The following is a 21,536-nucleotide window of genomic DNA, read 5'->3' on the forward strand; positions in this document are numbered from 1 at the left end:
ATTTCTGCTTAACCAGACTTGAAGGTAAAGTTTAGACCTACCAGCAAGTCAGAAGTGAAGCTGAAAACTGGGTGTTATAAACAAATTGGATTTATTTATTCATTTGTTCATTTTATAAAATGTGTATTACAACAAAACAATGCAAAGAATCCCTGATATTTAAAAAGATTGGCACTTTCCTTTTTCCTGACCACATTAGACATCATCATGACATGTTTTTTTTTAATGTCTCAGTTCCTGAGATATAAAACTTGCTAGAAGGAGAATCTCTTTGGTCATTACTTTTAAACATAAGAGGACATGCTTGAGCTGTAGGGTTTTTTAGTATTTTGGGTAGATGGCCCTGGAGATCTTTCCATCTGCCTTCTTAGAGTCCAGCCATTTCCCGCAGAGAAAGATAGTGGTAACACCATTGGCTGTGTTGGTGACTTCCACACGATCGAGGAGCCAGCCAGGGCTGAGACCGGAGTTGTCGTGTTCTACCCGGACTTTCTGCAACTCCCCCATGTCCAGCATTTCCACAGAGAAACGGTCTGTTTGCCCACGTTCAAAAAGGTTACGAAACTTCTGACGCAGTTGCCTGCAACCCGAATCTCCATTGGAGCCATAGAGAGTAATGAAAACATTGGCATCGGTTCCTGCACCCTTTTCATCACCTGTGATGACGATGATCTCATATTTGACAGGTACCAGGCTTCGAGCTTTGCTTGCAAAGCTCTCGATGGTCTTTGTGCACTCAACGGTGATGAAATCGTCCCTCTTAGGAGAAAGAGGAATGAGGGAATTGCATTTGAAAATGTACCTGGAGATAATGGAGCAGAGCAGAAGGAATATAGTCTAACCATTTGAGAATATCAAGAAATTGTTTGATGGTGGAAAATAAATGAATGGCTACAGTGGGGAAGCAGCTGCCTTACTTGTTTCCCAGTTCTCTTTCGGTCACAACAACCTCCTCCACGTGCCAGTAAACCTCCCCCTTTACTTTCTTTCCATCCTTGGGTGTATGGCCCAGACAGATGCCAGCAATATCACCCAAGTTCTTGGATGAAAATTCAAACCTGTCAACATTTCCCCTAAAAAGAGAGAGGAACATGGATTCGTTGGTGAAAGTAGCTATTAGAGCAGGGCGATATGACCAAAAATATTTCTCACGATATACATTTGAAAATTTGCGATAACGATATAACTGACGATATAATTGACACTAGACAAAATACTTTACAACTCCACAATTGTATTAGTGCAAAAAACCCCATCAATGTATTTTCACTTAAACAAGCAGCTGTTTTTTGCATTAAAGTTATATAAAAATGTAACAGTGCAAATGCAAATTCCTTGCTGACAGTTTAACCAAAAGGCATTTCCAGTGGAAATTGGTCGACATATTCTCAGCATAACCATGTATAATATCCACAAAACTTAAAAAGAGCTTATACACACGCAATACGGTAATATTATGTTGAAGCACAGTACGTATCACTCCGCGAGGCTGTTCCCTACGATAGACGTAATGCTCCGACAATCCATCAAGTGGTGCAGGTTTGTAGCTTAGCAAAGTCGTACTAAAACATCAGTCAGTAAACACAACCAGAATCCAAACATAAGGCACTCGGTATTATAAGGGGCAGTGTCGATTTTCAGAAAAATCAAAGGATTGATTTTAAGTGTGCCGTATTTTCCAAAAAACACGGTAATAACCACGGCCCGCTAGCACGCTCTACCAAAAATAGTGCTTTGTTGTGTATCTGACGGACGAAAGCTAAACCAGTTCCACATCACTGAAGTTGCAGCATTTTTACAAACCAATTATGGTTCATCCTTTTCATTCAACGATCCGCTTTCGCCCATGTCATTCTCCGTCGCCGCCGTGCCTTTTTCGCCATGTGCGTATGAAAACAAAGGCACTGCGCATGCGCGTTTTACCCACATTCTATCGCGATATTTCATTTTCTTGTCATTGCCCAACATTATACCGGTATTACCGTGAACGGTATGATATGGCCCAGCCCTAGTAGCTATTCCCTTAAATTGCTTTGCCTTAATTGAAATTCACATCACTGCCAGTTTGTTCTGTGTCAGAATTAATCTTTAACAGGATGGAGTGTAGTCATGACATCAGAGTGCGGTGCTGGTCTGGTCTTAAGTATTTTGGATAATCATCATGAGGGCAGAGAGAGATGCAGAGGGAAAGAAAGCACATTTCTTTTTCATGCAAACAAGCTGCCGGTGACTGAGTTAATCTTGCAGCAAGTACCTACCGCAAGAACCTCTTCTTCTTTGAGGAGTTCTCCATTACAAATTCTTTTGATCGACCCTTTCTCCCTTCAAGTACAATCCAGGCATTTTCCTTGGTTTCAGCTGTGTCTCCAGTTGTGATACAAATTTCATACTCTGTCATAGAGAAAAGGAGACTCAGTTACAGTAAAATGTTGTTGCACTAAACTACAAGGGGGGATAATTGAATGCTGTGAGGTGCTAGCCTTACTGGTCTTTTCATTGAGGTCCAAGTAGTCATTGTTAGCACAGGCCAGCTCTCTCATTATCTGTCCATCATCATCGTTCTTGGCAAGCCAGCGGTCACAGGGGAAACGAAATGTTTTGTCCATGATCTCGTCCTTCACGTCAATATACTCCAAGTGCCAGCCTGGAGCAATACCTGCATGTAACGAGATGCAAAAAATACCAGTGTGCAGTGCTTTCAAACTTTTCATTCTAAGAACAGTTGAGCTCAGTCTAAGCTGTTCACCGTGCCAGTTAGAGCAGCTGACCTGTGTTATCGTGCCAGACTCGTACTTTGGAGAGGTCTCCCATGCTGAGGATTTCTGGGAAGCGAAACGTGTCCACCTGCTTGCGTTCAAACTTGTTGGACTTGTTGCACTCTTTCAGCGCCAGTGTTCCTGTGTCCCCGTTCTCTCCAAAAATAATGATCCACACGTTGGCATCAGTGCCTGCCCCTGAAGAGATGCAGCAGTTTACTATTTAGAAAAAAAAATCCTCGACAATAATAAGGGATTTTTCTTGGTTTGGTTACACTTTTAAATAAACATGGGTGGAACCATGGACAGAACTTTGCTTGGATTTTAGTCTATAAAGTCACAGCTTCCCAGTCTACATGGTCACTGAATGCAATTAACTATAATAAAAATGATTTACTGTCACTCGAGCTAGCTCTAATTATATACGTGCAAAGCAATTAAGCTATATCAAAGAGTTGTATGGCAGTAAAAAGGCTGTACAGCAATAGCAAATCACCACCTGAAAAGTAAACTGGGGAGCAGTGAGAGCTGGGTTCTCTGACTCATACAGCGCATCTATAATCCCCCTGTGCTTTATTATTTTATCACAGTCGGTTAGATCCTGAGTGAAACCTCACTCAGCCTGCAGCATGTTTTCAGTGTCCTTGCTTAAACTCGCTTCTGTAGAGTAGGCAAGAATGTTGATCATTTAACAATCCAGCAGTTGTAATAAGAAATTATCACGCTGGCAATATTTGAGATCTGGATATTTTTAAAGTTATATGTAACATATGTAACTTATGTGACATATATTCTAATGGACACACTTGATCTTCAGTACCTCTTTATAGTATACGTGCATAGGAACAGCTCTGCCTATGTGATGTTGTTTGTGGGTGTGTTTGCATCTATCAGCCTTGCTCATTTTTTCCTCCCAGAGCCTTAGTGGCGGTGCAAGGCTACATGTCAGCTTCCAGTAACTGACAGTGGCAGAGAGCAGCCCTTTGAAGTCGGCTCAGACTTCTTGCCATTCTGATCGTATTGATCAGCAGAGCAACTGAGCTAGATGAAAATCCAGGGTGAAGAAAAGATGGAGCAGCGGTGTGGAGGGCTTCTGAAGAGGATCTCTTTAATTGCCACGAGGGATTCAGCCATGAATTATTCCACCTTTGCCTTTGCCTAGGAAAACAACAAACCCCTGCACAAGGGCAGGCAAAATGAGGCTCTAACTCTGCATTGATCTTTGGGTAGTGACTGAAAACATGGGATGGCAGTCATACAGTAATTAGTCTCTTCCAGGCAGCAGCTCGTTTGGCTTTGATGGGGAGGGTTTCACAGGATGTTCACAGTATAGAGCCACTCACAGGTGCTCAAATGCAGAATACTCTCTGGTGTATCCTTTGAAAGTGGTCCGAAAAACAGATGATGAGGATGTGATCCAGGAAACGCTTGACAAATTAAATGTGTCCGCTGACCACAGAGTCCTTCAGGATCCCCCGGGAAGAGCTGGAGGATGTTCCTGATGAAAGAGGATGTCTACTCTGCTCAGTCTCAGCACCCCTGAACCCAGAGAATAAAGGCCGAATGGACAGGGAATGCTCATAGGCCTGTTAAGTATACTTAGAGTGCCCTCACTGACCCCACAGCTCAGACCTCAACATTTCAGTTATTATTTGGTTTTATGTTGACACATTAAGATATGTGCAATCAAAACTGGGTATTGGGACTCTTATAGAAAAAATGTGCTTCATGTTTCTAATCTTACCTATTTGCTTGTGAATAAGTAATCATTTGATATCGTCAAGCCCCTAAACATGTTCAGATCAAACAATATGAATCTTAAAATGGCCACAACAAATATTGGCAACCTGTAACTAGTTTAAAAAACAGTGTCTGAAAGAAGCTTTTATGCTTTTCATTTCTTCTGTCACATATATCCTGTTGCAATGATGGGTTCTCATATTAAACACAGACAAATTTTCAAATAATTATCTAGCATATGTGCAAAATCCCTTCCCTCATCAAAGTTGTCCCTCATATCTTCATATTTTGCTTCCAAAGAGTCAGACTTTCCTGTATTTTTCAAAAGCACTTTGAAAAATACTTTTCCTGAATTTATGAAGAGCTTTCAAAGTTTTTCTTTGGACACTGGGCAGTCCAGTCATTATGCTTGACCTGATTATACTTGAAATTTCAGAGGAAGGTTTTGTTTGTTTGTTTGTTTGTTTGAATCATTTAACATTGATCTATGACTCATTCAAACATAAAAGGACACCTTGAAGATTTCCATGTATGTTTGGACAAGTACTGCATATTTCGAATGGGACCACAGAGCTGGGTTGAGAACCTACCTGCGACGTCACTCGTCTTGACCTGGACAATGTAGGTAGTGACCTCCACCATCACCTCCTCGTCCACCAAAGCTGCCATCTCACAGATCAGTGTCCTCTTGGGTCCATGTGTCCTGGACAGCCACCCTTCATAGGTAAACACAGACACCTCCTCCGTGGTCAGGTTACGCATGATCACCTGAATGCACAGAATTAGCTTATAAATTAGCAAAGCGTTTGGAAGATTGCATTATAATTATTAAAGGTAAGATTTAACAGTAATAAATGCTGCTGTGGTGTGATGTATTACAACAGGAGTATAAATATCAACCTGCAGATGAAAGTTCAGGGCATCATCAGTAGTAATGCATTCACTTATGATTGATATTGCTATTACTTGAACCACAGTACTAGTGTATTGAATGCTGTGTCATATTATGGCTGGATGACTACTGTGTTACCAGCAGATACACTAATCCTGCCTCTCTGAAGGTTTCGAGTTTCTAATAACAGGAAAAATCTTCTCTGTTAGGCCAAGAATCAGCCAGACATCTATTAGCTCTCCCTTCTGCGTATTTATCTGGACAGATTACTATGCTGGCAGTCCACCTGGTGCACCATTGTGTCAGTTTCAAGGCGACGACCTGTCCATAAAGGCAGCATATCTGCTTGTGATGCTGAACACACAAGGCTCTGTTCAGGGTCAAGTCAAGGAGATGTTCACAGCGGCTGAGACTCGGGCACGGATGGACAGGGCTTTGTATTGTTTCTGACTGCTCTGCCGCCCTACAGGCATGGTGCATTTAGTAGAGAAGACATTTGCATAGGAAATGTGTTCTACTTCATCAAAACCTTTAGCCTGAGACTTCACACTAAATTTAGTGGTGGGAAGTGATATCATCCTCACAGAATCATTTAAAAAAATCTTTCAGTACTGAGGCAGTCAATTCCAATATGTTGCACTAGTATTCTGTAAATTAATTTATATATAAGATGAAATGATTTCTCTCTCGAGGCCAAACACGGTGCTCATTTGTAGCGTGTGCGTACTGTAAGAGAGAGCGTGTCCGTGATTCAAGCAACAGCGGCACGGAGAATAAAATGGGTCAATATGCTCACTCCAGGAGTTCTGGGCCCTGCTCTGTGTGTGTTGTTGCCTGTGTCTTTGTGTGTGGTTGAATCATTGACCGTTCTCCTGCAGGCAGGGGTAGATGTGTGTGTGTGTGTGTGTGTGTGTGTGTGTTTGTCTGTGCCATATAATAGATTGAATGATCCTGTGACCTACAGCATGTGGTGCCAGGATAAAAAAAACACAAGCCTGTGAGTGCTTTGTACTATTGATCTTGGAATGAGATAGCGATTACTCTTCTGCTTTTTATGTTGCTGGTTTTATGTTTTATGGTTGAGATCTGCAGTTTCTTCTTTATAACAAATTAGGCCTCGACAAGAACAAAAAATTCTATGCATGATATTACTAAAGAGCTCAATCTGCACACGTTCCCTTTTGCTCTAGCTGTTCCTGGGGTTTTTTCTAAACCCTTTTTACCAAATAAACATCTTCTAAATGACTGCATTGTATCTGTGTGCCTGGTGAGCCGACCTTGTCAAGAAACCAGTCGGGCCGACTGCCTGATCCATCTATCCGGAGTCGCATTTTTCTCAGTGGGGCAACGTCATCGATCTCCATGTTAAAGGTGTCCTCTTGACCTCGCTCAAACCTTTTGTTCACCACCACATCAAAGCACAAAGTTTAGAATCTTGAGTATGAATTGGTCCTCTCTTTATTTTACAGTTAGATACATGAATGAAAATAGAAATCATTGATGCTACCTGTCCTCATTCTTCTGCAGCAGCATCTCCTCTGTACTGCCGTTGGCCCCAAAAACAGTCATGAAGATCTGGGTGTCTGTTCCCGCATTCTGCACATCTCCGGTTACCACTGTCACCTCATAGATAATCTAACATGGAAAGATTATCAGACATCAAACAATACTATCCTCCCACAAGTACATCTACAGCTTCACTGGACGATCACATACGAATTAATTCAGTCATTTTAAGGTTGTAAACAGTGATAAAATAAACACAAATGCAGACATTGGTTATTTAATAGCTATGCCATGAAAAGGGAGGTGACAGCCAATATTTTGGGGCTTCCAGTGTAGCAACAGTTGTGAATATCTGGGCTAAGAATTCCTGTTCTGTGCACCAGTGAAATATAAAGGAGCTAAACCATCGTGTAGATGGATGCTGATGGTTTAGAGTAGTTGTAGGCAACTCCAGGCCTCGAGTGCCGATGTCCTGCAGGTTTTAGATGTGTCCTTCATCCAACACAGCTGATTTAAATGGCTAAATGACCTCCTCAACATGTCGTGAAGTTCTCCAGAGGCCTGGTAATTAACTAATCATTTAATTCAAGTGTGTGTATACAGGATGAGATCTAAAACCTGCAGGATACCGGCACTCGAGGCCTGGAGTTGCCCACCCCTGGTTAGAGTCCAGTTTGGCAAACACAAATCCTGATGTTGCTAGGATTTTCACATCAACTGCTGTCTTCTGTGCGTGTCAACCACCATGATGTCTGGCTGGTTGGCCAGAAGCTGCGCCTGTGTGACAGTCAAAGTCCCATAGGACCTTCGCCATGTTGCTCTCAACTACCTCTGGAGGTGTCTCCCATCAGGACTTGTGGACTTCTCTATATGCCGCACAGGTGTTCATCTACACCATCCTAGCCACTAGGTTTTGTCTCTATGGAGCTAATGCTTAGGTCCTGCTCCTGTGCTGCCGTGATCACCATCTGTGCTGTCCTTTAGGCCAGCTTTCTCTAGACACTGAAAGGATTTCTTAATTTCCACTTCTTCAGTCTGTTGATGGCAGACCCCATGGAGGGCCTTGATCTTCCTCCTGTTCTTTATCACAGTCTCCCTTCAGCTGCCTGAGACACTGTTGTCATGCTGTTGCTTTTCGTTTTATCCTGAATCACGGCTCTGACAGTCACTAATGATAACCCTCCTGCTTAGTAGAGCCTCAGCTTGCAAAAACCTCTGTGCAATGTGAGGTGTTTTCATGTCTTGAAATCAGTGGAAATGATGTCCTCTTGTGGACAGCTTATTATATATTATTATACATGTACTATGGTAAGTTTACTACTTTGTACTTTCTAAATTATTCTCTTGTCTTAATTTAACTCAGTAACACCATGATGTATGTATGTTGCCTGCAACATGGCTTTGCTTTCAATAACACGTCTACATTTACAGACCTTATGGGAGATAGAAATGGCTTCTGAGTCCAGCACACTGAATACTCTAGCAGTCAACCCATCTCCTCGATCTTTGGCCAGCCAGCACTTGCAAGCAAATATATATTTGACCCCTTTGGTTGGCACAGCAACACATAGTTCATCAACCAGCCAGCAGCTCTCTGGAGTGGCCCCATCATGGCCGAGCTGCAGGAAGGAGAGAAACAATCACTGCCAGGAACGTGGGTGTATTTTTTCTGTGTGTTTCAGTGTGTGTGTGTGTGAGAAGCTATGTTAGTGCAAAATCTTCAGTGAAACAAATTCACCTGTCACTCACCTCAACCTTTTTGATCTCCCCCACATCTGAACCGTGGGACTCGAAGCTCTCCAGAGAGCCGGCCTCAAAGCCCTTCCTCCCGTCTTGCAGGTCCAACCACAACCTATCTGTCTGGGTGTGATTAGCCCCGATAATGATGACATAAGCCCTGCTGGTGGTGCTCGCATCCCTCTCCAGTCCAGTGTAGATGGTGATGTGATAAGGTATGACTGCATAGAAAGGGCCGAGCAACTATTCGTTCATTTGATGCATTCAAGGGATTAACAACAAACACATGAGAGAGCATCAGGTGAACTAGCAGTGCAGAAGAGACTTGAGTTTTCTTACTTGGAAGATCAATTTTTTCTTCTTTCTTCTTCTTGTTCTTCTTGTTCATGTTATTGTCGACGCTTTTCTGCATTAGAGCCAAGTTCTTCTTTTCACTGGCCGAGCTCTCTCGAACTCCTTCATAACCCTGAGAAAACAGAACGGACACTTAGTGATGCAGCAGCCATATCTGCAGAGATACAGACCCAAGTCGATGCTAAGCCACTAAATGTTTTACAAAGACTTCAAAAAGGTGCTGAAATTATTTCAGGTGGTGTGCCACGAAAGAACAAAAAATGAATCCTAGTCACTTTGGTGATCAACCGCCATTCACTTTAAAGTGGATCTGTCACACTTTTTCTCATGTTATGTAACATATACAGCAGGGCTCTGTGTTACAGTGGTAAATGCGCTTATACAGCCAAAGTTTCAAAGAATGAGGTCAGCATATGTGCAAGTAATTCATATGAGCCAAACACTGATGTGAATTTCAAACTTTTCAAATTCATTTATTTTTTACTCTTGGCTCTGTTGTTGGGAGAAGATCTCCCTAATATGGTCTTCTCAGGCACACAGGTCCGGCTGTGAGCACAGAAACCCCACCCACTTGCTGTTCTCTGTAATTGAGGGGCTGCCAATGAGAATAAAAGGGAGCTAAAATGGCTTTTATTTGGTCTGTAAATGAACTGAAGGGCAGTTATTATTTTTTTGCTATTGTAAAAACATCTAAGAATAAAAATATGGAGCTAGAACTGAGGACATTACGTTAATTGTGCTCAACTAGTGTAAGAAATAGAAGAAATCAGTATATCAAAACCTCTTTCATGTAAGAAGTAGCAGTTTAGATTGTTCATGTTACCTTGACATAAAAGTATCTTTGGATGCGTCTATCCTCTCTCTTCTTGGAGAGCCAGCGTTCACATAAGAAGAGGAACACCTCTTCTGTATCAATGTCCAGCACCTCCACCTGATCCAAGTACCAGTCAGGACTCACCATACTGTTATCATGGCGAATTTTTATTTTGAAAATCTGACCGAGGTCTACTGCCTCTATAGTGAACTTATCCACCTGGGAGAAGAGAAACATTCAGGAAATAACATCAATGTTGTGTACTTCTTTTTTGCTCTGTAATCTGGAATATATATATCTACAGTGTAGGAGACAAGAATTAAAAAGGTCACAAAGTTCAAGCTTTCTTACAGATCCTCTTTCAAACTTGTTGCTGTTTGTCTCCGACTTGCTCAGTTTTCTCTCCCCGGTGTCCCCCAGGTCCCCGTAAATGGTGAGGAAGACGTTGGCATCAGTGCCGGCTCCATACACATCACCTGTCATCACGGAAACTTTGTATGTGTGGGCTGTAGTGGGAGACAGTGATCACAGACAGGCAGGGGATTTTGTGTGAGGCTGCTGCCAGGAAATAGATTGAAAATGAAGCAATTTTGCATCGTAGTTTGATGCTGCTGTCATAACAGAGACTTAGTTGGGGGTATAAAGGACCAGAAGGGAAAACTGTCTCCAAACTAATGCTCAGAAGGGCAGATAAAAAGACAGGATGACAAATCGTTTTTGTGTTTCTAATAATGCAGCCAGCAGGTAACATACTCTCCAGAGCGTCTTCCACCTCGACTTCAGTCACTTTCAGGCTTCCATCTCTTGAAAGTTTCTCTGTGATGATGTCAGAGGGCACAAGCTCTCTCACCGTTTCTCCATCGTCCTCTGACTTGGCGAGCCACCGCTCACAGGGGAAGATCACGGTCTCTGAACCCTACAAAGAGACGATTAAATTCTGCAGTTTAATCTGTGTGTTTGTGTCTCGGAGGAGGATCAGCAAACAGAATATTTAGACTGGCTGAGCAGCAACCCAATATGTTGAATCACAAATGAAATCACAGTGCTGCTTGACCAGCTAAGAAGACAACATCACCACCTGCTGATTAAAAACAGAACTGTTCCGTTATTAGAAGAAGGGAATCAGAGGATGTGCTCCTGAGTGCTGAAATCAATCTTGTGAATGAGGCTTTCGGGTGTGGCAGCCCAAATATAGCCCTAATAGAGTGTCAGTCCTCTGCGCAGTGAAATGTAACTCTGGGCGTTTGATATACGGCTGCACAGTTTTAAAAACTTGAGTGCTGACATTTAATTTATTTTTTATATTTGCACTCAAAAAGCAAATATGGTTCTTTTTAGGTATTTAAATGTTTTAGATTCACAATTTACACACAAAACATGCAACAGTTTCATGAGATATGCTCACCTGTACTAGGTTGAAGTACCCATAATATACACTCACTGGCTACTTTATTAGGTACACCTTATTGGACCCCTTTTTTGCCTCCAGAACTCCCTGAAATTTTCATGGCATAGAGTCAGGTGCTGGAAATGTTTCTCAGAGACTTTGGTCAATATAGACATGATAAAATCACACAGTTGCTGCAGATTTGTCAGCTGCACGTCCGTGATGCCGAACCCCTAATCCCACCACATCCCAAAGGCCATTTGAGGACATTGGACTCATTGTAATGATCAAGAAAACAGAAGATGGGTAAACTGTGGTCATAAAGGGGCGGACATGGTCAGCAACAATATTCAGGCAGTCTGTGGTGTTGCTCTGTGGTGCTCAGTTGATACTAAGGAGCCCACATAAAATATCTCCAACACCTTTATACCACCACTAGTCTGAACTGTTGGCACAAGGTAGGATGGACCCATGCTTTCATATTTGTTTACCTAAATTCTGACCATATCATCTGAATGTTGTGGGAGAAATTGAGGGTCAGACAAGCCAACATTTTTCTAATGATCTATTGTCCAATAATGGTGAGCCTGTGTGAATTGTAACCTCAGTTTCCTGCTCATAGCTGACAGCAGTGGTTCCCAATTGTGCCTTTAAGGTATGCCTTCTGCATATCTTGGTTGCAACAAGTAGCTTTTTGTGTTACTGTTGCCTTCCTAACAGCTGGAAACAGTCTGGCAATTCTCCTCTGACTCCCAGCATCAACAAGACACTTTTGCCAAGTGAATTCACTACATATTATCTCTTGTCCAGGCCGTCCTCTGTAAACACCAAAAAGGTTAGCGCAGGAAAGCCCCAGTGGATCAGCAGTTTCTGAAATATTCACACCAGTATATCTTGCACCAACAACCATGCTACCTTCAGAGTAATTTAAATCACCTTTCTTCCCTATTTTGATGCTCAGTTTGAATTTCAGCAGTTTACAGTCATGTCTGCATCACTAAATACATTTGGTTGCTGCCATCTGATTGGCTGATTAGATATTTACTTTAGCAAACCAGTTGAATAGACAAACCCAACAAAGTGGCCCTGAGTATATCAAGTAGTTCAAATTACCTTCACCTCTTTCTACAGTACAATGCTACTTGCACACTTTCTGTGCTGTCAGCCATCAGTAATATTAATTCACCAATATATTACTGCAATATTCACCAAAGTTTTCTAAACTGCTATTATCAGCTACTATCATATTTTTTACTTAAGCCAGTAAAACACTTTCCCTCTGTTCATGTATCCTCCGCAGACAGTACCTTTCCTTTCCTGAGGAGGCGTCTGATTTCCACTCTGTCCAGATGCCAGCCTGGGTTCACCCCACGGTTGTCATGGCCAATACGAATCTTCTCAATTACATCTCCGACATCTTCTAGCTGCACAGACAACAGAACACTTGGATAAACGGACAACTTTCACAAGTGCAGTTCATTGCTGTAAATGCAGAAACACGCTCATGACTTTGCTGTTCTAGTCCCCAAAGCAGGATGAATGTATTTATTGCTTCCCTTATTTAACTTACCTCAACAATAAACATGTCCTCAGCTCCTCTCTCAAAGTACATTCTCCTCTCCCTCTTGTTGACACACAGGGACTTCTGCTGGGTGCACACTGCATCTCGGCCATACAGGATGATGAAGACGTCTGCGTCTGTACCGGCTCCAAACACGTCACTTGTGAAGATTTTGATCTCATAAGGAACGACTATAAAATGGAATAATAACCAATTAAGTTACACTTTTAATACAGTTAGAATATGGTGCACTTTTCTGACTTACATGGTGTGTAAAACTCTGTTTGAAGAGGATTAGGGAAAAGCTCCCTGACGATGGCTCCATCATCCTCTCCTCTGTCCAGCCAGCGGCCGCAGGGGAAGTGTAGTTTCTGTCCCAGAGATGGAGCATCAATCTCCACCCAGTCAAGAAACCAGCCTGCTGACCCTCCCCCTTAAACATTAACAGAAAAGACTGTGATCATTTATGTAGATGTAGTCGGAGTATTTCTGCATTATTCTCGGCACAGGCAGCCAGTCGGTCCTAATGTACCATTGTTGTCGTGTCCAATACGCAGCTTTTTCAGGGGTCCGAGGTCCACGGCCTCCACAGTGAACACATCAATCATACCTCGCTCAAACTTGTTCTTATGGGTCTTTGAAGCCTTCAGGTTAATAATTCCTGTGGATACAGAACAGACTAATTATCATTTTAAACACAGAAAGCAGGCAAAAAGCGCAGCAGTCACTTCCAAAGCTACCTGTGTCATCCTTGGTGCCATACAGGATCATAAAGACGTTAGCGTCTGTTCCTCCGTACTTCTTGTCACCAGTTTTTATCCTCACTGTGTATGTTGTTGACATGGCTGCAGGAAGAAGTTACCACATTTAATAATCTCTGTGTTATATTTCTCAGAAAAACTCAGAAAACGCTCGATATCTGACATCGGTCAGACACTTCTTTCTTCGTACGCAGTAACGTTGCTCTCACCTTTCTGTTCCAAACCAAGAGTAGCTTCAGAGTCATCTTCGTCATCATCATCTCCCTTCTTCATGAACGCCTCATCCACAGGAACAAGCTCTCTGGCAAGCTGTCTGTCATCCTCATCGACAGCCAGCCACCGTTTGCAAGGAAAGAAGTACCTAAAATATATATGCCAGGATACATAACTTTTCCATGTCAAAAAATTTGTTTAAAATATTTCCCACTTCACACCACACAGTGGTGCTCTAGCACACACGCAGAGGCTCTGTCTGCTATGTAGGATGGGGATTTTTTGTGAACCCTTTGTGTTTCTGAATTTGTGTCTAGTATGACTCAGCAAAGTGCAAATTTGCTTTCTCCATTAAGGGGTCCGTTAAACATATAACATCAATGTGCTGGTGACATACGTGGTGTCATCTTTGTTGTCCACAATCTCCACTCTGTCCAAAAACCAGCCGGCGCTGGCCTGGCTGTTGTCATGGCGGATCCTCAGCTTCTTCAGGGTCCCCAGGTCGACTGCAGAGATGTCGAAAACGTCTTCCTACGTCGCCCGCCAACGAGCCCGGTGACAAAGGGTCAAGAAATGCCACAGGTTAGCGGACCATGAGAACCTCATCACTTATTCATCTGATCTTTGTTTAACCCAGAAGGCTACCGAAGCCAAACATTTGTTTGATGAGAGACTTTGCCAGGAAAACAGTATCAATTACAGCAATCCTGACAATGCCAGATGGCATTGTCAGGATTGCCTGACACATCCATTGCCTGACACATCCATGACGGCATTATAAAAACATCAACATGAGATTTAGCATTTTAATAAGGCTGATTTTTAGGCCTTGGTCAGGTCGGGCTGCCTGTTTCCCCCATATACAAAGTCTCTGCAAAGCCAATGCAATATCCTTCATGGACAGACATGGTAGTGATATCCATATTCTCCTTTAACTCTTTGCAAAATGTCAATACATGAGTCAGTGCGATTCAGTTTTCTTTATATAACACTAAGTCACAATAACAGTCACCTCAAGGCTCTTTAAATTGTAAGGTAGAGATCCTATAACAGATGATCCCCTATGAGCAAGCACTTGGCAACAGTGGGAATGAAAAACTCCCTTTTAACAGGAGAAAAACTCCAGCTAAACCAGGCTTAGTGAGAGGGAGTCAATACCACGACTGGTTGGGGGTGAAGGGAGGAAGACAGGAAAAATCAAGAGTTAACAAATTGATTTCCTTCGGATTTTCAGCAAACCGGGTTTACCTGGCCTTTCTCAAATTTGTTTAGGTTGTTGGATTTCTTGAGGTGTCGCTCTCCCGTGTCGCCTGTCTCTCCGTAGATGTTGATGTACACATTGGCATCTGTCCCTGCCCCCCACATCGTCCCAGTGAACACATGTATCTCATAGGAGTTCACTGTCGGAGAAACACAGTAAATCATCAGCGACATTATGAAAATGCACATGAGGGCATTGGCTTGATTTTCAGGCTCACGGGCTTCAGCAGCAGATATCAGTGAGTCAACATGACCACATTCATGCTCTACTTACTCTCCAAGTCGTCATTATCCTCAGTCAGCAGCTCAACCACAATCTCCCTGTCCTCCTCATCCCTGGCTAGCCAGCGGTTACAAGGAAAAATAAATGTCTCCACCACTTCCTGCAGTTCTTCAATTATCTCCACCTCCTCCTCCTCTTCCTTCTTCTTCTTTTTCTTATCTTTCTTCTTGTCCTTTTTGCTCGTCTCTTCTTTCTTCACCTCAACCTGCACCATAGCCATCGTCAGGCGCTTGATGTCCACAGTCTCCAGAAACCATCCGTCTCCAATACCCTTCCCGTTGTGGTAGATACGTATCTTATAGATCTTACCAACATCCTGAGCCTCAATCTGGGTTGCAGACATGAAACAAAAGTCAAACCAGCAACTCAAATCTCTGACAGACGTTGACATAACCTAAGCAGTATTAATACAGACCTTAAAGATGTCAGTGGTGTCACGTTCAAAACTGTTGGAGCGACTTTTTAGAGGCAGAACTTCAGTTTTTCCTTCATATCCATAGATCTGACAGAAGACTTTGGCGTTAGTTCCACCTGCACGCACGTCACCTGTGACTACTGTCACTTCATAGTTGATTACTGTTATAGGCAAAAGGATTAAGCATTATGAGAAGCAGTGTATCTCAACCTATCACTTTAAAAATGATTAATTCTGGCTGTGCAAACTGTTTTTTGCTTTTGTGCCTTTTACATTGTTCAATGTCCAACGTCTCGCTGGGATAGAGCTCCACCTCCACCTTTCCATCAGCTTCATCTTTACAGAGCCACCTGTGACTTGGGAACATGTACTGCTTTCCGTGAACCGGCACAGAGATCTGCACGCTGTCCAGAAACCACCCAGCCCGCAGTCCCTCGTTGGTGTGACCTATCAGAAGTCGGTTGATCTGCAAGCATCAGAAAGCACACAGGCAAAAAGAAACATAAATAAATGTCTTAATGTCTGTCTAATTACATGCAGTACAAGTCTTGCAAACTTACCTTCCCGATATCAGAGGTTTCGAAGGTAAAGATATCCGTGCGACCTGTCTCAAAGTAGTTCCTGAGATCATTGTCGGAGACTGCTAATATCACCTTGCTAGTATCACCCTTCTCCCCATACAGCTTGACGAACACCTTGGAGTCCGAGCTGGCCCCGTTCACACTGCCTGTCTTGATTGCTATCTGGTAGCTGACATCTGAGGAGTGAAAACAATCGGTTTAAAAAACTGATGTATGCCTACAAAACTGGGCTTTTTAAAATGTTCTTGTGTACTCACTGAAGAGACGCAGGCCGTCTCCCGCTGGAACTAACTCACGGACAATCTGTCCATCATCCTCATTACGGTCCAACCACCTGAAGAAAAACACACATGTAAATGTACCTCAATGGCGTAAAAACAGAATCAGAGGAGCCTTCCTACACACTTAGAAAATCCCTGGAAATGGAAATATTAAAAAGATGACATAATATTTATGTATTCATAACTTCACTGGAAGAATGATGCTATAGGACTGACAGAACCTCTGAAGCCACTGAACAATAAGAAGAGGAAAGAAGAGGAAACAGACAGAACATGATATTAACTGACTTACATTTTAACGGTTACATTTTCCAGATTAAAATCCCAATCATTAACTTAATAATTACAAAACATTTAAGTGGCCTAACATTATTCATGTAACAATTTCCACACTGAAAGTGGGAATCAATTTTCCCTGACTGCCAAATCAAACAGACAGGAGGAGGTAACACTGCACCTCAGCCTTGTGGTTTTGGCACCACTATTAGAAGCACAGAGCTGGCCACATTCATTTAGTCTCCATTTGTAATGGCACACTCGTCCATCAGCTGCCTAACTATTTACACGCAAGCCACTGGAGAGCTAGTGAAGGTAAGAGCGGTCAATTTACAACACTTAAGAGAGATTTCGAGCTGGTGGGAGGATTTTGTCTGACTGGATTCTGTCTGTGTTGGTTTCAGAAGAAAGTGGACACTACAAAATGTATGCAATTTCTGTATATAAAACATATATAAATATGTATGTAATATACAAAGTAAAAAATTTTACACTTCTTGTGAAAAGATTGACATCCATCCATCCTCTTAGTCAATTCAATGTCGCCGGGGGGGCTGGAACCTATCCCAGCTGACTTTGTCAGAGAGGTAAGGTACACCCTGGATAGGTCGCTAGTCTGTCGCAGAGCTAACACATAGAGACAAACAACCATTCGCACTCACATTCACACCTATGGGCAATTTAGATTTACCAGTTCGCCTAACCCCACTAACTGCATGTCTTTGGACTGTGGGAGGAAGCCGGAGATCCACTGAAGAATATGAAGATGCTAATTTAACTGAGACTGATCGGGATGAACACAATTAGAAATTAGTATATCTCAGGGTCTCAGATTGAGTAGTTTGGAGGCAAAGCGAGGAGGCATAGTGGGTATACTGGACATAATGTTGAATACGGAGCAGCCAAGCAGAAGCGAAAGAGGAAAACTACAGAGGAGGTTCAGAGAAGTAGTGAAGAAGGACGTGTAGCGGGTTGATGTACCAGAGGAAGATGGGAGGGATAGGGTGAGTTGGAGGCAGATGGTCCTCTGTGGTGAGCCCTAAAGAGAACAGCCGAAAAGAGAAGATGACTGTATGCTAACTAAAGCTCCAGCCCAGGCACGTGCAGAGGGGGGGCTAGAGGGGCTTGAGCACCCGCCCCTTTCCTGATGGGAGCCCAAAGTGCCCTTTTGTTGAGGCAACTTTTTTTAAAATTTTTTTTTTTTTTATGTGTGTGTGTGCGTGCGTGCGGAGTCCTGTCTGTGCCCCTCAACAATAATATTTAACTATTAATCACAGTTTTGCTAAATAAAAGGATCTGGCTTGCATCAGTCACATGATCACATTTAACCAATGATCGCCCTTGACGGCAGAACGCGCTGGTTACGAGCCGGGAACGAGCTCACAAAGAGCACGCGCATTTTTAGCGGTCCGGAGCTGTAGGAGAAACACAAGTTAACTCAGAGACACAGACTGATGCGACAAAACCAGTAAGTAGGTGTACAGCGTACACTGTAGTGTATAGCACTTATTACGTACACGTTGGTAAGTTGTCTTGTTGCAACTGACGAACTGAAACAAACGAGCGTGCTATGTGTGCAACAGCGCGACAAACATTACCTGTCCTTTTATTAACTGCACAAGTAGTGCTGGTCATAGCTGCTGGCTACCTGTGTAAGGCTGTCATGGGTCTGTAGCTCTGTCACCGTTTTAGGGAACATATTTAGTTTTAAAGTAAGTTTCCGGGCTTTTCCTGCCTTTCTGGAGGGATTATATTTCACTAAAAAACGATCTAATATGCATGTCCACATAATAATTATTATAATTATCCATCCATCCATCCATTCGCTTCCGCTTATCCTTTTCAGGGTCGCGGGGGGCGCTGGAGCCTATCCCAGCTGTCATAGGGCGAAAGGCAGGGTACACCCTGGACAGGTCGCCAGTCTGTCACAGGGCCAACACACAGGGACAGACAACCATTCACACTCACATTCACACCTAGTGACAATTTGGATTAATCAATTAACCTATCCCCACAAGCTGCATGTCTTTGGACGGTGGGAGGAAGCCGGAGTACCCGGAGGGAACCCACGCAAACACGGGGAGAACATGCAAACTCCACACAGAAAGACCCCGGCCTGATGGTGGAATTGAACTCAGGACCTTCTTGCTGTGCGGCCACCGTGCTGCCCTATTATAATTATAATATATTAAAAAACACAAGCTGCATTTTAAAGAACATACATTAGGAAGCAGATTATATTAGATTTATATTTTAAATAAGACAAAATTTGGATTTTACAGCAGTAAAATTATTGTATCTCTACAGTTTAAAAATGTAATAAGCTTTGCCCCTGCACAGAGTGGATAGTGAAACAAATGGAATCATCATAATGACATTATTTCATATTTATTACTTCCCCCTCCTCATTGCTTTATTATTGTAGCTCTAGTAATAAATAATAATGTAAGGATTCTGGATCAGCACCATGATGCCCATAGTACAGTATTCTGAAGAAGGTCTAAAATGTCACTGTGTGTGCGTGCATGTGTGTGTTTTATTTAGATGGATTTAAAAAAAAAAAATATTACTCATGATATAACATTATCCAGACATGCCTGGTAAGGACATGAGGAGGAAACAGTAGGAGCTGTATGAGGCTACTAAAGGCAGTGCTATAACATTTTTCTGTCATCATTTTATTATAGATTAAGTGCAAGAGTTGTTAGGTGTGGATAATTAGATTATAGCTTATTGCAATAGCAAGTTGTGCCTTGTTCTCACATATTAAGTGGAGAGTGATATATGAAATGATGGGATGGAAGGAAGAAGAGAAGCAAAGAGTGATTCACAGGCAGAGCCTAAATTATTTCTCACAGTTTTTTGTTGCCTTATGGTTCCAAGCGCTGTCACCAATCTTTGCATTTTGTTATTATCTCATGACACTTGTTTAATCAGCTACCATCTCTCCTATGGACTTTTTAATGTCTACAGTCTCAGATCAACACAGCCCTGCCCTTCCCATATTAGATTCTTAATGAATGCGTGTTGTTGTTATTCAGCCTGGTTCAATGTGCCCCTTTTTAACTTTGAGCACCCGCCCCTTTAAACCTCTCTGCACGGCCCTGCTCCAGCCAACGATTGGTTAACTTAACCTAGCATAAAAACAGGAAACAGGAGAAAACTGCTAGGCCACTGTCCAAAGTTCAAACCTGAGGAGTTCTGTTAAGTGATTTTTAATAGTGTCAAGCATCCTGCTGCTTCTAGTGCTTTTAGTTTAAGATTTAGCATATAGTGACAATGAAATTAATAATCTGCAAAGAAACCATATCTGTGAGAGCATTTGAGTTATTTGGAAACTATTGTCTTGCCTGTAACAAGGAAATTCAATGGCCATACTCTCTGGCTGGCCTTCCTCCCTGACCATCACCTTATCGAGGTACCAACCGCAGCCTCCACCACGGCCGTCATGACCCACACGGACCCTGCGCACCTGGCCCAAGGATACGGACTCAATGAGAAACTCATCGTGCTGAGGGAAGAGAAAGAGACAGCCATGTAAAGATGCTTGCTGTGCATTTCACACATATTTACTTAATTATTGGGTTCATTCTTGTTTATTAATACACTCACGTTTCCCTTTTCAAATTTGTTAACGTTGTTTTTGCTCATAATCATGAGTCGATCGCCCGTCTCACCTAGGTCACCAATAACATTGAGGAAGACGGTGGCATCGGTGCCACTGCCACTGACATTTCCTGTGCAGATGGTGACTCTGTACTTAATCACTGAAGAAACAAAGAGAGAGTAAAGGAGCTACATTCACTCAAGACATACTGTTTGTAATTGACTGTGAACATGGAGTCTGAACATCTGCAGTGTTCTGCAGAGCCCTCTTACAGGGCAGTGGCTCATCAATAAGTACTCCTGTCGCTGGAAGCTCTCTGACAATCTCATTGTCATCCTCGTTGATGTCCAGCCAACGGCCGCATTCAAAAGAATATTTCTCCATGGTTAGCGTCTTGAGCAAGGTGACCTGCAGAAAATCATAATTTGGTTCACAATATTCCTTTCAAACAGGACTGCAGCAATGACAGCATCTAAACTGCTCAAAAAAAGAAATAAATAAAGGAATGCTTTGAAAACACATCAGATCTCAAAGGGAAACAAAAGTCTTGCTGGATATCTATACTGATATGGCCCTGTCCAGCTCTTCTAGAGTCCCTGTCGCTTCCTTGCTCTTGAGGCTGTGCTGGGAGACACAGCAAACCTTCTCACAATGGCATGCATTGATGTGCCATCCTGGATGAGATGGACGCCTTGTGCAACCTCTGTAGGATCCAGGTATGACCTCATGCTAACAGCAGCGACACTGAACCTAGCCAATGCAAAATTAGTGAAAAAACAGCCAGAAAAGATGAGGAGGAAAAACGTCAACCTCTCCAACTGTTAATTTCATTAACACCAAAACAGCTGAAGCTGATGAGATCGGCTTCAAGGTACATTGTTTACTATTTCAATACATAATAGCATGCTAGCATTTGTCAGATAAAGTTGAAGATATAAAGTTAAAGCAATCTTTAAGGTTTCACTTAATAGTTGTCAAAGCACGGGAATCAACAAAGTCCAAAGGCAAACATTCCCAAACAATTGCTGAGATAGTTCACACCGGAGCGAAGTGTTGAACTGGTCCAAAGACTTCAACATCCACAGTACAAGTAACACTTGCTCAGTGCCAGA

General features: G+C 42.6%; 1 protein-coding gene across 1 annotated transcript in view; it reads right to left on the reverse strand.

Annotated features, from left to right (window-relative positions):
• loxhd1a (lipoxygenase homology PLAT domains 1a) overlaps positions 1-21,536 on the reverse strand; it is a 37,021-nt gene continuing 15,485 nt past the window's right edge. Inside the window, exons 12-41 of the mRNA XM_014413513.4 lie at positions 20,697-20,832; positions 20,430-20,584; positions 20,168-20,328; positions 16,518-16,594; positions 16,240-16,436; positions 15,953-16,145; positions 15,680-15,840; positions 15,256-15,592; positions 14,970-15,121; positions 14,119-14,252; positions 13,718-13,869; positions 13,488-13,592; positions 13,280-13,408; positions 13,013-13,180; positions 12,757-12,938; positions 12,494-12,610; positions 10,553-10,715; positions 10,151-10,305; positions 9,809-10,018; positions 8,971-9,097; positions 8,644-8,852; positions 8,328-8,513; positions 6,896-7,023; positions 6,666-6,783; positions 5,087-5,264; positions 2,769-2,954; positions 2,486-2,656; positions 2,259-2,391; positions 918-1,073; positions 1-802 (exon numbers count right to left, since the gene is read on the reverse strand). Coding sequence (XP_014268999.2) covers positions 322-802; positions 918-1,073; positions 2,259-2,391; positions 2,486-2,656; positions 2,769-2,954; positions 5,087-5,264; positions 6,666-6,783; positions 6,896-7,023; positions 8,328-8,513; positions 8,644-8,852; positions 8,971-9,097; positions 9,809-10,018; positions 10,151-10,305; positions 10,553-10,715; positions 12,494-12,610; positions 12,757-12,938; positions 13,013-13,180; positions 13,280-13,408; positions 13,488-13,592; positions 13,718-13,869; positions 14,119-14,252; positions 14,970-15,121; positions 15,256-15,592; positions 15,680-15,840; positions 15,953-16,145; positions 16,240-16,436; positions 16,518-16,594; positions 20,168-20,328; positions 20,430-20,584; positions 20,697-20,832 — 5,157 coding nt within the window. The 3' untranslated portion in view covers positions 1-321. The remainder of the gene's footprint in view (positions 803-917; positions 1,074-2,258; positions 2,392-2,485; positions 2,657-2,768; positions 2,955-5,086; positions 5,265-6,665; positions 6,784-6,895; positions 7,024-8,327; positions 8,514-8,643; positions 8,853-8,970; positions 9,098-9,808; positions 10,019-10,150; positions 10,306-10,552; positions 10,716-12,493; positions 12,611-12,756; positions 12,939-13,012; positions 13,181-13,279; positions 13,409-13,487; positions 13,593-13,717; positions 13,870-14,118; positions 14,253-14,969; positions 15,122-15,255; positions 15,593-15,679; positions 15,841-15,952; positions 16,146-16,239; positions 16,437-16,517; positions 16,595-20,167; positions 20,329-20,429; positions 20,585-20,696; positions 20,833-21,536) is intronic.

Source organism: Maylandia zebra, linkage group LG7 (genome assembly GCF_041146795.1).
Source record: "Maylandia zebra isolate NMK-2024a linkage group LG7, Mzebra_GT3a, whole genome shotgun sequence".
Lineage (NCBI taxonomy): Eukaryota > Metazoa > Chordata > Actinopteri > Cichliformes > Cichlidae > Maylandia > Maylandia zebra.